Genomic DNA, 14,093 nt, shown 5'->3' with positions numbered 1-14,093 from the left:
CCTCACAACCATTCTGTGAGTCATTTTCTCACTTCATAGATTATGAAACTAGGGTATAGAGAAGTTCAGTGCCTGGTTCAAGGTCATCCAGTAGTGATGGAGCTAGGCTTTGAGCACCGGAGTTTGTCCCTGTAGCTCTCATTATCCGCTCTGCTTCTAGGATATGGTATTTCAGTGGTCTTTTCAAGGGAGGTGGGCATGTTCTGAAAAGCTTTGGTTTGAGTCGGTTAAAATCTTGAAATGATAAGATGGTGCCTTTGCTCAGGGGTTAGTGATTGTTTTTTTAAGTATAATTCTTTTTAGCTCCTGGAATTAATTTTGAAAATGTGATTTTAGAAATATTAAGTTTTATTCAGTAAGTTTGGGGAGGTAATTAATTCTTGATCACTTTCTTGACTTGATTACATACTTTATAAGGAAAATAACTAAAATTTAATGGTATATATATCTATTTTATTACTTTTAGAGAGTGAGTAAAGGAATTCTTAAAGCATTTGGTAATTCTACTGAAAAATTGGATGAAGAGCTAAAAAATAAAGTTAAAGGTAATGTCTGAATTTTTGAACTAAAGCACTATAGTTGAATTCCTCTGTACTTTAGGACAAGATTGCTAGCACATGTATTTCAAATCCACAGTTATTAATAATTTATATTATTTATATTATCCATAGTTATTATAATTTCTCTTTATCTTCATTGATTTAAAATGATTATTCAATACACCAAAGGTAAATACTTTACAAATATTTAACTTCTGGTGTATTCTTTTTATGCAATATTATGGTGAAATTTATAAACATAGAGCTAAGATGACATCACAATTTTATTTTTCAAAAAGTTAGACTTTATTTATTTATTTGGCTGTGCCACGTGGCTTGTGGGATCTTAGTCAGATGGCTAGTTCTCCGACTAGGGATTGAACCCGGGCCCCAGCAGTGAAAGTGCCTCATCCTAACCACTGGACGACCAGGGAATTCCCTCAAAAGCTTAGACTTTAATTAGCAGTGATTGTCTTTGAGAGTTGTCAGCTGGTTTATTAATCATGGAGACAACTTTATTCTTATTATGTGACACTTAAAAGATTTAGAAAACGTCTGTCCAGTAGAACTTTCTGTGATGACGGAGCGCTTCCGTCTCTCTGCTGTCCGATACAGTAGCCACATGTGGCTACTGAACCCTTGAAATGTGACTGGTGCAACTAAGGAGCTAAATTTTATTTTCATTTAATTTTAACTAATTTAAATTTAGGTGGCCCCAGTGACTAGCAGCTACTGTATTGTAAAGCACAGTTCAGAATCAACACATAGCAACTGTTTACCTCCTTGGTGCCCTTGGTGCTGGCCTGGCCAGCAACAGAGAGAGAATCAAGCCTGTTCACACTGTCTGTCATAAAATGTGTTTCTGTATAAATGACACCTGTCATTTGAATAAGGCCTACACATTTCATGTAGTTAGAAAGTTGGACTACTAGGTAGTTAAATTATGTCACCTTATGCTAAACTTATCAAGGTTATTTCTGGGAACATAGAAAAATAAAAGGAAGATTTTGTCTGAAATACTGTCCTGAGGGCTTTTTGTTTTTGTTTTAAGTGGAGTTCACAAAGCAAGTTACTCCCAAACTTGCTGCCAGTGTTAGAATGTTAGAGCTAGAAGTGAGCTAAAATAGCCTTCTGTGTATAGCTCGATCTGCTTGTTTTACTAGGTAAGATACTGATATACAGAAAGTCTCACTGACTGATGTGATTATGTTAAAATGTGTTATGCTTAGAAGTGGAGTATACGCTGCTGACTGTAGCATAAAAATAAAATTGTGGTAATTATGAATAGAGAAAAGTCAATAGGATAGGAAATTAAAATTAAATTTTAGGGTTAGATAGGTAAGTAAGTAGTTTCGATTTACTTCATTAATTATATAAGGATAATTGATAGACTTTTTCCCCTTATAGATTATGAAAAGAAAAAATCAGTACCAAGTTTTGTGGACCGAGTATTTGGTGGTGAACTAACTAGTACAATCATGTGTGATGAATGCAGAACTGTAAGTAGATGTAGTGCAGACTGGATTTATGCATTAATATTAATAGTGTACAGTTTATCAATTGTTTCTTTCAAAAACAGAAATGTCTAGTTAGTTTTTATAAGATACTCTTTTTGAACTGTCCAAGTATGTATAGTGTTTTGCTGGAACTATGAGCACTCCTTATATCAGGAAGAAGTTATTTAATATTTTAATTGATTTCCCCTAACCCAGAGTCCTCAACACTGTGTAATTTTTCATTTCATTTTCCTAAGCCTTTATTTTAAAATTTAGCACCCCCCCATGATTTTACTATATAATGTTTAAAGTGAATCTTTTCCTCCTTTTTACATTTTCTTTTTTGGTTGGTTAAGGTCTCCTTGGTTCATGAATCGTTCCTTGATTTGTCTCTACCGGTTTTAGACGATCAGGTAAGACTATTGCATTTATTTTATTTAAGTAGATTTTTTTCTTTCCTTTGCTAGATTTATGGGGGAGGGCTTGCTACCTTTTCCAAGCTGTACATTACTAGGCCAAGCATGGAGAAATTTTTCTTAGTGTATATGAGACAGAAGAATTTTAAAGATTTGAAAAAAGAATGGGATAAATATATATATATATTTTTAAAGAGTGTGTCTGGAATTATTTATAGATAATTAACTTGATTAGTTTACATATCGGGAAATACTTACTTCATATAAATTACTATTTATTTTCATTATTTAAGATTAACCACAAATCCCTTACAGACTTAAGTTTATACATGTTAAGAGAGTTTTAAGTTTTAAGCCATATTAATTTAGTTCCTACCAAGTAGTCATAGGAAAAAGAGAACATATTATGAGTATTGGATAAATCGTTATTGAACTTAATTTGAATTGGAGGTCCCTTTAAATCACTGTTACTTAGTGATTAAAGTCTTACTAAACTTACTCTGTTTTTTCTTTCTTTAAAACTGTCATTTGCATGCAAAGAAAGAAAAGAATGAAAAGGAATACCTGTAGTGAGACATGTAAATCACTTACCAACAGAAAGTACATTTAGGAATAGATGTAATTACAGCATGATACAGCATGTGTCTAATACAACTCATTAAATTCCTTTCTATTACACTCATATGTTAAGTTGCCTTTTTTTACTCTTTTACTTGTTTGTTTGCTTGTTTTCTCAGTATGTGAAGATTGCTTTCTGGTGTTTGAGATGAATGAATTTTGTCCTGGACATGTTTCCAAACATTGTGAAAAATAAATCTGGTGTAAAATAGGAGTAGAAAACTATTTAGGTAACATGAAATCTCTTCACCAACAATAGTAAAGTTTTATTTTTGGCCCATATTCTCTCCATATTTTAAGAGTGGTAAGAAAAGTATAAATGATAAAAATCTGAAAAAGACCATGGATGATGAAGATAAAGAAAGTGAGGAAGAAAAAGATATTAATGACAGTTACATAAAGGAGAGAAATGATACTCCTTCAGGAACAAGTAAGCACTTACAGAAAAAAGCAAAGAAGCAAGCCAAAAAACAAGCCAAGGTGGGTAATTAGGAGGAAAACCATACTTTTCTCATTTTAATTTTTTTGAACTATTGAGTTTAAAGTCTGAGTAACACTGGTAGACATGTCTGTTATTTTATATACAGCACTTGCATTGGGCAATTACAGAATTAGCTCATTTAGTATTCTCTGCAGTGAAGTTTCTCTGAGTATATGTGGAGAAAATGTGCTCTTTGAAAAAATTCTGCATTACTTGTGACAACTTTAAAAAAACTTTAGTTCATTTTCAATAATTTTTTGAGTTGCTAATACATTGACATTCAAAAAATTTTAAATATATAATATAAATGTGTACAATAAAAGTCTCCCTCTTTGTATGACATAGATACTACTTTCATTAGTTTCTTATGTGTCCTCTAGGTTTTTTTGGAAAAGATGATCAAGTACAATACAAATATGTAGTCTTGTTTTTCACTCCTTTTAAAGATTATTCACAGTGTTCTGGACCTCGCTTTTTGTTTGTTTCTACTTAGATTGTTGGAGATCTTTACATTTCAGGACACAAAGATTCCTTTTTTAACAGCTGTATGGTATTCTATTTTAGTAGTAAACATACTACTAAATATAGTATAATAGATGTACTATAGTTAATCTAACCATTTCTCTTTTGATTTAGGTGTACGAACACCTATAGTCTTTTGCTATGACGGCCAGTGCTGCCGTGAATCACCCTATACATATTGGGCACATTTTGAGAAGAGGGATTGTATTTGTGGTTTGATAAATTAATTGCCCTCCAGAAAAGTTGTACCAATTTATATTCCCACCAGCAACATATGAGACTTGCTGTTTCTCCTTATCCTTGACAGCAGAGTATTATCAAACTTTTAGATTTCTGCCAGTCTGATAGATGGAAAATAGTATCTCAGTGCAATTTTATTTTCCATTTATTTTCATGTAAGTGAAGTGAAGCATGTTTTTATGTTTAAGGGCTGTTTGTATTTCCTTTCCTTTGAAGTATTTGCTTCTATCCTTTCCCCATTTTTCTTTCATGTCTACTATTTTTAACTGAAGCATATCAGAAAATTTTTGTGTCCAGAGCCCTATGTGCTACCCTTCAGCTTTCTCGTATTATGAATTAGCCTCACAGGGACTATCCTTTTAGTGACAACTCAAAATGCTAACCCCTTGAGTCTTGAGGCATTCCAGTAACAGAAATCTGGATAAAATGCAACCCCCCCGCCCCACACTTGGACATAGACAGCAAATGGCAAAGAAGGTGATTTAAGTGGGTAGAGTATTTTATTGTCCTCTGTATAGGTGGCTTCCTTGCTTCTCTAGTTTTGGGCCATTTGTTTCCCAGAATGTTTTCATCCATCCCTCTGCTCGTCCTTGAATTTTTGGTTTGTTTTTATACATCCTTGAGTTTTCAGTTTATTTTTATCTTTTAAGTGAAACCTTGATCTGGTAATTGTAACTCACATGGATATATCCCTTCCTGGTGTGTGTGTAGACACTCGCCCCCTGCTTTAATACATGGCTACTTGGATTCAACAGCCTTACTGCTCTGTCTAGATCAGAGACCATGTCTTGCACATTTTTATTTGCCCCCGTGTGACAACTTTTTGATGATTGGTGATGTTTTATCCCTGCTTTCAATCAAAGAACTTTTCTTTTAAATTTATTTATTTAATTAATTTATTTTTGACTACGTTGGGTCTTCCTTGCTGTACGTGGGCTTTCTCTAGTTGCAGCGAGTGGGGGCTAGGCTACTCTTCGTTGCGGTGCACGGGCTTTTCTTTGTGTTGACTTCTCTTGTTGCAGAGCGTAGGCTCTAGGCATGTAGGCTTCAGTAGTTGTGGCATGTGGGCTCAGTAATTGTGGCTCGTGGGCTCTAGAGCACAGGTTCAGTAGTTGTGGCGCACGGGCTTAGTTGCTCCGCGGCATGTGGGATCTTCCCGGACCAGGGCTTGAACCTGTGTCCCCTGCATTGGCAGGTGGATTCTTAACTGCTGCGCCACCAGGGAAGCCCCAGAGAACTTTTCTCTATAATTTATTTGATCCCTGATAGTAAAGGAACTTTTAGGGTCGGAATTCTGAGAGTGAACTCTTCCTTATTAACTTATTTATTTTTGATTGATAAACAGGAAAACCTGATGTGATACATGTACGCTTTTTCTCTTCCTCTCTCTCGTTGTTGTTGTTTTTTTTTAAATGTTTTGTACTTTTTACACAGAACCAACGAAGGCAACAAAAAATTCAAGGAAAAGTTCTTCATTTAAATGATGTCTGTGCCATTGACCATCCTGAAGATAATGAATGTGAAGTTGAAATGTCACTTCAGCAAGAAGGGGATATTAAATCCAACCATATTTCACAAGAGGAAGTTATACATAAAGAATATTGTGTTAATCAGAAAGATTTGAATGGCCATGAAAAAATGATAGAAAGTATAACTGACAATCAAAAATCCACAGAGGAAGTAGATATGAAAAATGTCAACATGGATAATGATCTGAAGGTTTTGGCATCTCCTGCTGAATGTACTAGGAATTTAAATGGTGCCTACATGATGGAAGGGAGCAATGGAGAAGTGGACATTTCCAGTGGATTTAAGAACCTTAACTTGAATGCTGCTCTTCAACCTGACGAAATAAATTTAGAGATTCTGAATGACGATCATACTCCCGGGACGAAAGTATATGAGGTTGTAAACGAAGATCCAGAAACTGCTTTCTGTACTCTTGCAAACAGGGAAGCTTTCAGTACTGACGAATGTTCAATCCAACATTGTTTATATCAGTTCACCCGAAATGAGAAACTTCGAGATGCTAATAAACTGCTTTGTGAAGTGTGCACACGGAGACAGTATAGTGGACCAAAGGCAAATATAAAAGGTATTCAGACTCTTTCACAGAAAGTAAAATTAATATTTAGGGGTACATTTTGCACTGTATCGGTAGAGTACTACTGTTTTGATTGTATCAGGGTTTGGATGGTGTCAATAAGTTCCCTTTTCCCAAAATACCGTGTGTATATATATATATATATATATATTTTTTTTTTTTTTTAGAAGATGTTGGGGGTAGAAGTTTATTAATTAATTTTTGCTGTGTTGGGTTCGTTTCTGTGCGAGGGCTTTCTCTAGTTGTGGCAAGCGGGGGCCACTCTTCATCGTGGTGCGCGGGCCTCTCACTATCGCGGCCTCTCGTTGTGGAGCACAGGCTCCAGACGCGCAGGCTCAGTAGTTGTGGCTCAAAGGCCTAGTTGCTCCGTGGCATGTGGGATCCTCCCAGACCAGGGCTCGAACCCGTGTCCCCTGCATTAGCAGGCAGATTCCCAACCACTGCGCCACCAGGGAAGCCGCCTGTGTAAATATTTTAATAGAAGGATGGATAAGCAGAACTTTGTTGATGTGGCTAGTACTCTGTGGCATCCCAGCAGCAGTTAAAGTGGGGCAGTTTGCTCTCTGATACCACTCCCTGTAGGGGAATCATCCCACTGAGATGTTATCACAGCAGGCTCCTTAACAGATAGGGGCTGTTTCTTTGTATCCTCAATTTCCTGTCATTTGTGATGACCCTCATCTCCCTTGCATCCAGAAAACCACACTTTAATTCTTCAGCGTGCTGAAGTGACGTGCCCAGTGCAAGGTACTGGGAGGACAGTGCTTTCTTACCATTTTCTTCAAATACAGAACAGAAAGATATTAATAATTCCCCTCCTACCCCTGCCCCCACCTTGTTTCTTTTTTGATCTTGGGTAAGTGGGATAAGGAGGCATCTTAGATTCCTAAGGATTCTTACTAGAATTGTTGAAACATTTAAAAAGTCTACCTTTTTATTTATTTACTTGTTGATACAAAAAGTAAATCGTGGTGATTTTATAGCATTTCTGTTTGTTTTAGAGCCGGTGTAAGTGAACTATGGTTTGCAGGCTAAATTTGGTCTGCTTCATGTTTTTGTGTGATCTCTGAGCTAAAAATATTTTTTACAGATGAACATTTGAAAATGAGTTTATAGTAGAAAACATGATCTTTGAACCCTAATTGTTACCTCTCTAAAAATGATTCCATTCTTCTTTTCAGTAGACTGCAGTCTTACTCAATTATTTTATTATAGTTTGAATTCTGTAAAATTTGTGGAAATTTTCTCTTATGTATTAGTACATACAAAATATCCTTGATTTTGCCTCTTGGTCCAAAAAGCCTAAAATATTTATTATTTGGTTCTTTCCAGAAAGCTTACTGATCCTTGCTTTAGATGTTTGGAATGATTTTATAGCAGATGTGAATGCTATATAGAGGTCTAAAATGATCCTCACAGTGCTAAAATTGCTTTCTTTCTATAGGTGAGAAGAAACACGTTTACACCAACGCTAAGAAGCAGATGCTAATTTCCCTTGCTCCTCCTGTTCTCACTCTTCACTTAAAGAGATTTCAGCAGGTACCCCTTGTTCATTACCTAAATTTGTTTTAAATATGTGACACCTGCTTTATTTGTTATTGTCTCAACATATTACTATGTTTTTTTTTGGCTTTCTGTTATTTCTTAATTCTGACTTCAAAGAAGTAGGAAAGTAAAATAATACGTATGTTCATGTTACCACACAAAAGGGGTTTGATGAAGATGCATGTCAAGGTGGAAGAGAAATTTAGGCACAATCATGCCTCAGTTTTACTAGAACTCATGTTGCTCTTTTTAGATATATTAGCATTTTACTCTAATCTTATTTTCAGGTTTAGAGAAAAAAGACCAGTTTCCTAGTTATATCTCACACTTGGGAAATTTAGTGATCTGTGTGGCATCTTATTTTTACTGACCCTTGATAAAAAGGCATTGATTGGTACCTTGGCTTTTCATCATTTTGGTGACTCCATCTTTTCTGGAAGACTTTTTCCTATGAGCAGTACAAGTTGTAAATTCAGTTCGAGTCCCAAAATACCTTCGTAGTGTTTTCTCTTCTGTGATTGGTATGAGTTTGACTAATTGGGTGGGTCTCTATGAACAGTTCACCAAGCTTGGTTAGAAAGTGAGGCTGAAAGTGGGTGCTTCACAGAACAGTATTCTGCTGTTGCTGAGTTGTTTTTTATGTTTATTTTTTATTTATTTGTTTTATTTTTGGCTGTGTCGGGTCTTAGTTGTGGCACATGGGCCCTGTAGTTGTGGCACATAGGCTCAGTAGTTGTGGCATGCGGACCTAGTTGCCCCGTGGCTTATGGGATCTTAGTTCCCCGACCAGGAATGGAACCTGAGTCCCCTGCATTAGAAGGCAGATTCTTAACCACTGGACCACCAGGGAAGTCCCTGCTATTGCTGAGTTTTAAGCACTCAAAACCTGTTGTCTAATCTGGCTTTTCCAGATGCCTAAAGCAGAAACATTGAGAGTTTTCTAATAGGAGCAGCTATCTCAATGTGTTGGACAGTGTGTGTGTGTGTGTGTGTGTGTGTGTGTGTGTGTTGCACTTAGCAAAAGCAAATCAACTGGAAATCAATTAGTAGTCAGGGAGATAGAGTCTTCTAAGCAGATTGAACTAGGGCTAGATGTTAGTGTTCTTCTGGGCATTGGGGTGGGACTACAGTTTACTTAACGTGTACAGCTTTTCCAGGAAGAGAACTTAATGTATTATCCTTCTTTTATAGGCTGGTTTTAACCTACGCAAAGTTAACAGACACATAAAATTTCCAGAAATCTTAGATTTGGCTCCTTTTTGTACCCTTAAATGTAAGGTAGGTGGAACTTGCCTTTTTGGGAAAATCCTTTAAAGGGAAATCATAGCTTATTACCAAATATTCCAACAGCAACTCACATATGTATGAAGTTGATAGGAACTACTGAGTAGACTGGGTCTTTGATCTTTGTACCTTTATAATGTCAAGATCTGTGATGAATCATGTTGAACATTAGGTTATTTCAGTTCAACATTTTTTTGAACCCCCAGTATTGTGGCAAACAGATTCTTGGGAGCTGAGGGCTTATAACTAAAGATGAGCAGATATATTAACGGATAATCTCAGTTTAATATGGTTGAGTGCTAGGATTGGTATACACAGAGCAGGGGTGATATGCACTTAACCCAGCATGTTGGTGGTTCAGGGAAGGCTCTGGAGGCTCTGCCTCAACTGTTACTTCAAGGAGTAAGACTTAGTATGATGAATCAAGAGGAAGCAAGTTTTCCAGGCAGAGGGGACAGCAGGAGCAAAGGCAGGGCATGTGAAGTGGCACGGCGGGTGCCGGGGACTGTCTGTATAAGCAGGTCTAGAGCTTACAGTACAAGGTCTTGGGAACGTTAGGAGATGAAGCCAGAGAAGTGAGAGAGGAATGAGGTTTTGGAAGATTATCGTGATGAGAAACTTGGGCTTTATTAGGTATGCGGTGGGGAGCGACTGAAGAACTTAAAGCAACAGGGTGACACAGCCAGGTCTGTATATTACATAGGTTACTTGCTGAAGCAATGGAGGCTGGATTTTAGGAGGACAAGATTAGAGGCAGGGAAGTTAGGAGGCTGTTGAGTTAATTCAGTCAGTAGATGATGACAGCCTAAACTAGGGCTGGAGATGGGGAGATTGAAGGAATATTTCAGGAGGTAAAATTAACAAGACTTTTGATCTCTTGCCTCTGGAAGATGAGGCAGAGGCCTTTAAATGGATGCTGAGGGTGCCACAGAAGGAGTTGAGTATGATTCCCAGGGCCTGATTTGAGTGTCTGGGCAGTTGGGAGTGCCATAAATTGAGGTAAGAAATACAGGAAGAAGAGCAGTTTGGGAGGCGGAGAAAGGAATAATAATAAGTTCAGTTTTGGAAACATTGAGTTTCAGATAGTTTTGAGATATTCATGTGGCTATGTTTAGAAAACATTTGGATGTACACGTCTGAGGGCCAGAATAGAGGGGTTAGGGCTGGAGATAAGGATTCGTAAATCAATACATAGGTGGTGGTTAAAACTATGAGAGGATAGGATCTCTTGTGTAAACAAGGAGAGAGAAGGAAGTGATGCTTAATGACAGAACTCTGGCGAGCATCGGAGTGTAAGAGGTGTAGGTGGAAGAAGACACCACCGTGGATATCAGCGAATCTCCATGTTGAAGAATTTGGAGAATAAAAGAAGCTATACTGTTGTTCTTTATTCAGATTTTAAATACTTCAGTGTAAACATATTAAGTCGTTATGTGCAAAACTTGAAGTTATGGAAATTCCCCCTTCCTCTCTCCTAATTTAAAATTCTCCAAGAAAGGTATTTCAGACGTGGTGGGTAGAGTGAATTGTCATTATTTTTATGTTACTACTATAGGCCAGGGCCACTTTTGCTGGTATATGCACACTTCAGATATTTTGGCTTCCGTTCCAGACCACAATAAAGCAAATATTGCAATAAAGCAAGTCACACGAATTTCTTGGTTTCACAGTGCATATAAAAGCTATGCTTACACTGTATTGAAAGCTGTTAACTGTGTATTAAAATAGCATTATGTCTAAAAAAACGATGTACATATCTTAGTTAAAAAATACTTTATTGCTAAAAAATGCTAACCATCATCTCAGCCTTCAGTGAGTTGTAATCTTTTTGCTGGTGGAGGGTTTGAAATATTTTGAGAATTACCTGTGACACCGAGACACCAGGTGAGCAAATGCTATTAAAAAAATTGGCACCGATAGAGTTGCTCAGTGCAGGATTGCCACAGACCTTCAATTTATAAAAAAACACAGTCTCTATGAAGCACAATAAAGCAAAGCACAATAAAATGAGATATGCCTGTAAATAGAAATAGCTCTGGTTGGATTAGTTTTGAATACAGGGTCATCAGGAATCCATCTTTTACCTAAAATGCCATTGTCCTGTGTTCAGGTTTCAACGAAAGGATTAAGTGGCCTCAGGGTCAGAATATCAGAGAAAAAAACTAGAAAGTGCTAGACAGTATAGAGGTCATGGTAAATTTTTTAAGAAGTGTTGGTAACTTCAGTAGGTTGAGAAATGAATGAGAATATTGGAGTTAGAGCATATAGATACGTTAGAGCTTTTGCTGAAAAGGAAACGTGGTGCATCAATGAAGATTTTTTTTTAATACTAGGAGACAATTAGGTTTGTAGGCCAAGAGGAAAATCTAGAAGTAAAAGATACAGAAAAGAGAGATAACTGAGCAAAGATCCTGGAGAAGAACAGAAAGGCTGGGATAAGGACACGAAGTTGGAGAATCTCTGAACCAAAGGGAGAGGAGACGTCACGTTCCTGAGAGCGGGCAACATGCAGCTGGGTGGGTGGTGTCAGTTTTCCTGAAGTGGGAGGTGAGGTCACCTCTAAGGAGAGGCAACAGGCGAGCGGTGGGAGTTTGGTCTAGTTGCTGTGACGGACATCCATGGAAGAGGCAGCTAACGGAGGACACATTATAAATTATACGGTCACATCGAGGACCTGGTGAGGTAGACAATCATGAATTTTCCAGGCTGCATGGTTACAGAATTCTGTTTCCTAGCAATAGCAGTTGTCTGTGTATGGGGCCGGGGAAGGTGCGTCATGGAATTCAGAGTTGGGTCATGTGATGAGCTGGATGTGGTGGGTGTTGAGAGGTTCTAAGAATGACATGTGCATGTGAATCACATGGAAATCAGTAGGTGTGAGGCGGGGTCTGAGACTCTGCCTTCCAGTAAGCACTCAGGTAACGTGACGTTGCTGTTCCATTACATTTTGAGAAGTGAAGAGACTTTTTGGGGGGGAATGAGGCCAAAAGAGGCCTCATAGGCCAGGAGAAAACAAGGGTTGGAGGATCCTGTTAGGTTGACTAGTAGAGGTGAGGTGAGAGTTGGAAGAATGGAATTGTAGACTGAGACTAGAAAATTAGTAAGATTTTTGAAGTTAAAGCGTTCTGAGTGATGACGGATTCCAGAATGTAGTCCTGGCTGTGGTTGTTGAAATGGAATGGCAGGGAAAATCCCGTGAGGTTCATTGGCCACTGAAATCCCTGAGGAAGCTGACAGGATTTGGGATGACGTAATAGAGTTCTTTAGCAAATAGGGAGGCAAAGATTAGAGAGTGTAGTGACAGTACTGTTGAAGGGCACTGATGCTTGTTCAGGAAGACTTTTTACACGAGAACGTAAGTGGAGTAGCTGTCTGCAAGTGGCCCCCAGCTGGAACACCTGTCCCTGTTGCTGCCCAGCCCTACGGCACACGTGATCTTAAAATAAGCAGCCTCCATGTGGGATGGGGAAAGTGAGCTCCTGAGAGGTTGCATGTCCTTCTCACCAAATCTGCAGGGGGTATTTGAAAATGTTAAGGGGTGGTCTTGGGTGTGACCTAAATGCTATCCTCTTGCTGTTAAAGGCTTAATTTTGGGCTGGAAATAGGATGATGAGTTGTTGAGGTATTTTGGAATTACCTGATCCCAGAGTCCTAAAGAAGCTTTGGCAAGTTCAGTTATTTAAGTATGTGGGCCAGGAAACTATGATTATAGCAGGTAGACCCTGGTTTATGGTTCTTCCGGCAGGGCAAGAGCAATGGCAACTTTCTAGTAAAAACGTAAGCGTGATACCAACTCAGTAGGCTGAGAAAAGGTAGGGAGAAAATAATAGTCCATTTCAGACTCAGGAATTCTGCTTTCTCGAAGGTTAGAGACCCTGTGCATAGTTTAAAGTTGTCTTGCCGGTGGCATCTGTATAAAGGGGACTAGAACTAACTTTTGATTCCTGTTCATTTTTAAAGAATGTTGCTGAAGAAAATACAAGGGTACTCTATTCCTTATATGGAGTCGTTGAACACAGTGGTACCATGAGGTCGGGGCATTACACTGCCTATGCCAAGGCAAGATCTGCCAACAGTCATCTCTCTACTCTTGTCCTCCACGGTGATATTCTACAGGGTAAGAACGAGGCCTCACAGAACTCTGGTGTTCAGCAGGTATTTATGGCAAAGCCAAAAAAGAAAGGATGAACTTGAATCTCTCCATTTATATATTTAATTTTACATTTCCTCCTGACAGATTGTGAAATGGAATCAACCAAAGGACAGTGGTTTCACATCAGCGACACGCATGTGCAAGCTGTGCCTACAACTAAAGTACTAAATTCACAGGCTTACCTCCTATTTTATGAGAGAATACTGTAACAATTTCAAAAAGTGCTTTCTCTGGAAACATGTCGTCTATGGCTTTTATAATGGCTGTTAATAATAAAAAAGACTAACTGTAAATCATGTTCACTTACAATTAAATACATGCCAGAAGAAATGTTTATTGAAATACTGAAGGGAAAGTACCTAAAAATTTACAGTGGTTTTGTGTTGTCACAGTGGTTTTTATTCCTGCTTCCAGTTTCTGGAAAGGACTCTGAATTACTTAAGTCCTCTGTGCTTATTAATATGTCTGGGTGGTGGTTTGCAACACATCAATAAAATGAATTACCCCCAAAACTTGTTTTATTACTTAGAAGATTTTAAGTTGTACTGACATAAACTACTAGAAAACATTTAAAAGTTTCAGACTGAAACTTCAAGTGTGCTAGTTAAAGCAAAAAAGTGTTAACTTTATAAGCATAGGTATTTGACCTTGGTGGTAACATATATAATGCTTCTGATGCCATGCAGTGTGCATAA

The 14,093-nt window shown here is 37.8% G+C and overlaps 1 protein-coding gene across 7 annotated transcripts in view; it reads left to right on the top strand.

Moving 5' to 3' along the window:
* USP16 (ubiquitin specific peptidase 16) overlaps positions 1–13,665 on the top strand; it is a 29,302-nt gene extending 15,637 nt beyond the window's left edge. For 6 of the 7 annotated variants that reach the window (XM_081235494.1, XM_081235498.1, XM_081235496.1 and 3 more), the window contains 9 exons: positions 467–545; positions 1,947–2,038; positions 2,392–2,448; positions 3,370–3,549; positions 5,747–6,407; positions 7,861–7,955; positions 9,153–9,239; positions 13,206–13,362; positions 13,483–13,665. In XM_081235494.1, coding sequence (XP_081091620.1) covers positions 467–545; positions 1,947–2,038; positions 2,392–2,448; positions 3,370–3,549; positions 5,747–6,407; positions 7,861–7,955; positions 9,153–9,239; positions 13,206–13,362; positions 13,483–13,607 — 1,533 coding nt within the window. In that variant the 3' untranslated portion in view covers positions 13,608–13,665. The remainder of the gene's footprint in view (positions 1–466; positions 546–1,946; positions 2,039–2,391; positions 2,449–3,369; positions 3,550–5,746; positions 6,408–7,860; positions 7,956–9,152; positions 9,240–13,205; positions 13,363–13,482) is intronic. The other variant, XM_081235499.1, reaches the window with a different exon arrangement.
* The last annotated feature ends 428 nt before the right edge of the window (positions 13,666–14,093 follow it).

The sequence above is a fragment of the Mesoplodon bidens genome (genome assembly GCF_964165515.1).
Source record: "Mesoplodon bidens genome assembly, chromosome: 5".
Classification (NCBI taxonomy): domain Eukaryota; kingdom Metazoa; phylum Chordata; class Mammalia; order Artiodactyla; family Ziphiidae; genus Mesoplodon; species Mesoplodon bidens.
This window is presented reverse-complemented; position numbering and strand designations above follow the sequence as displayed.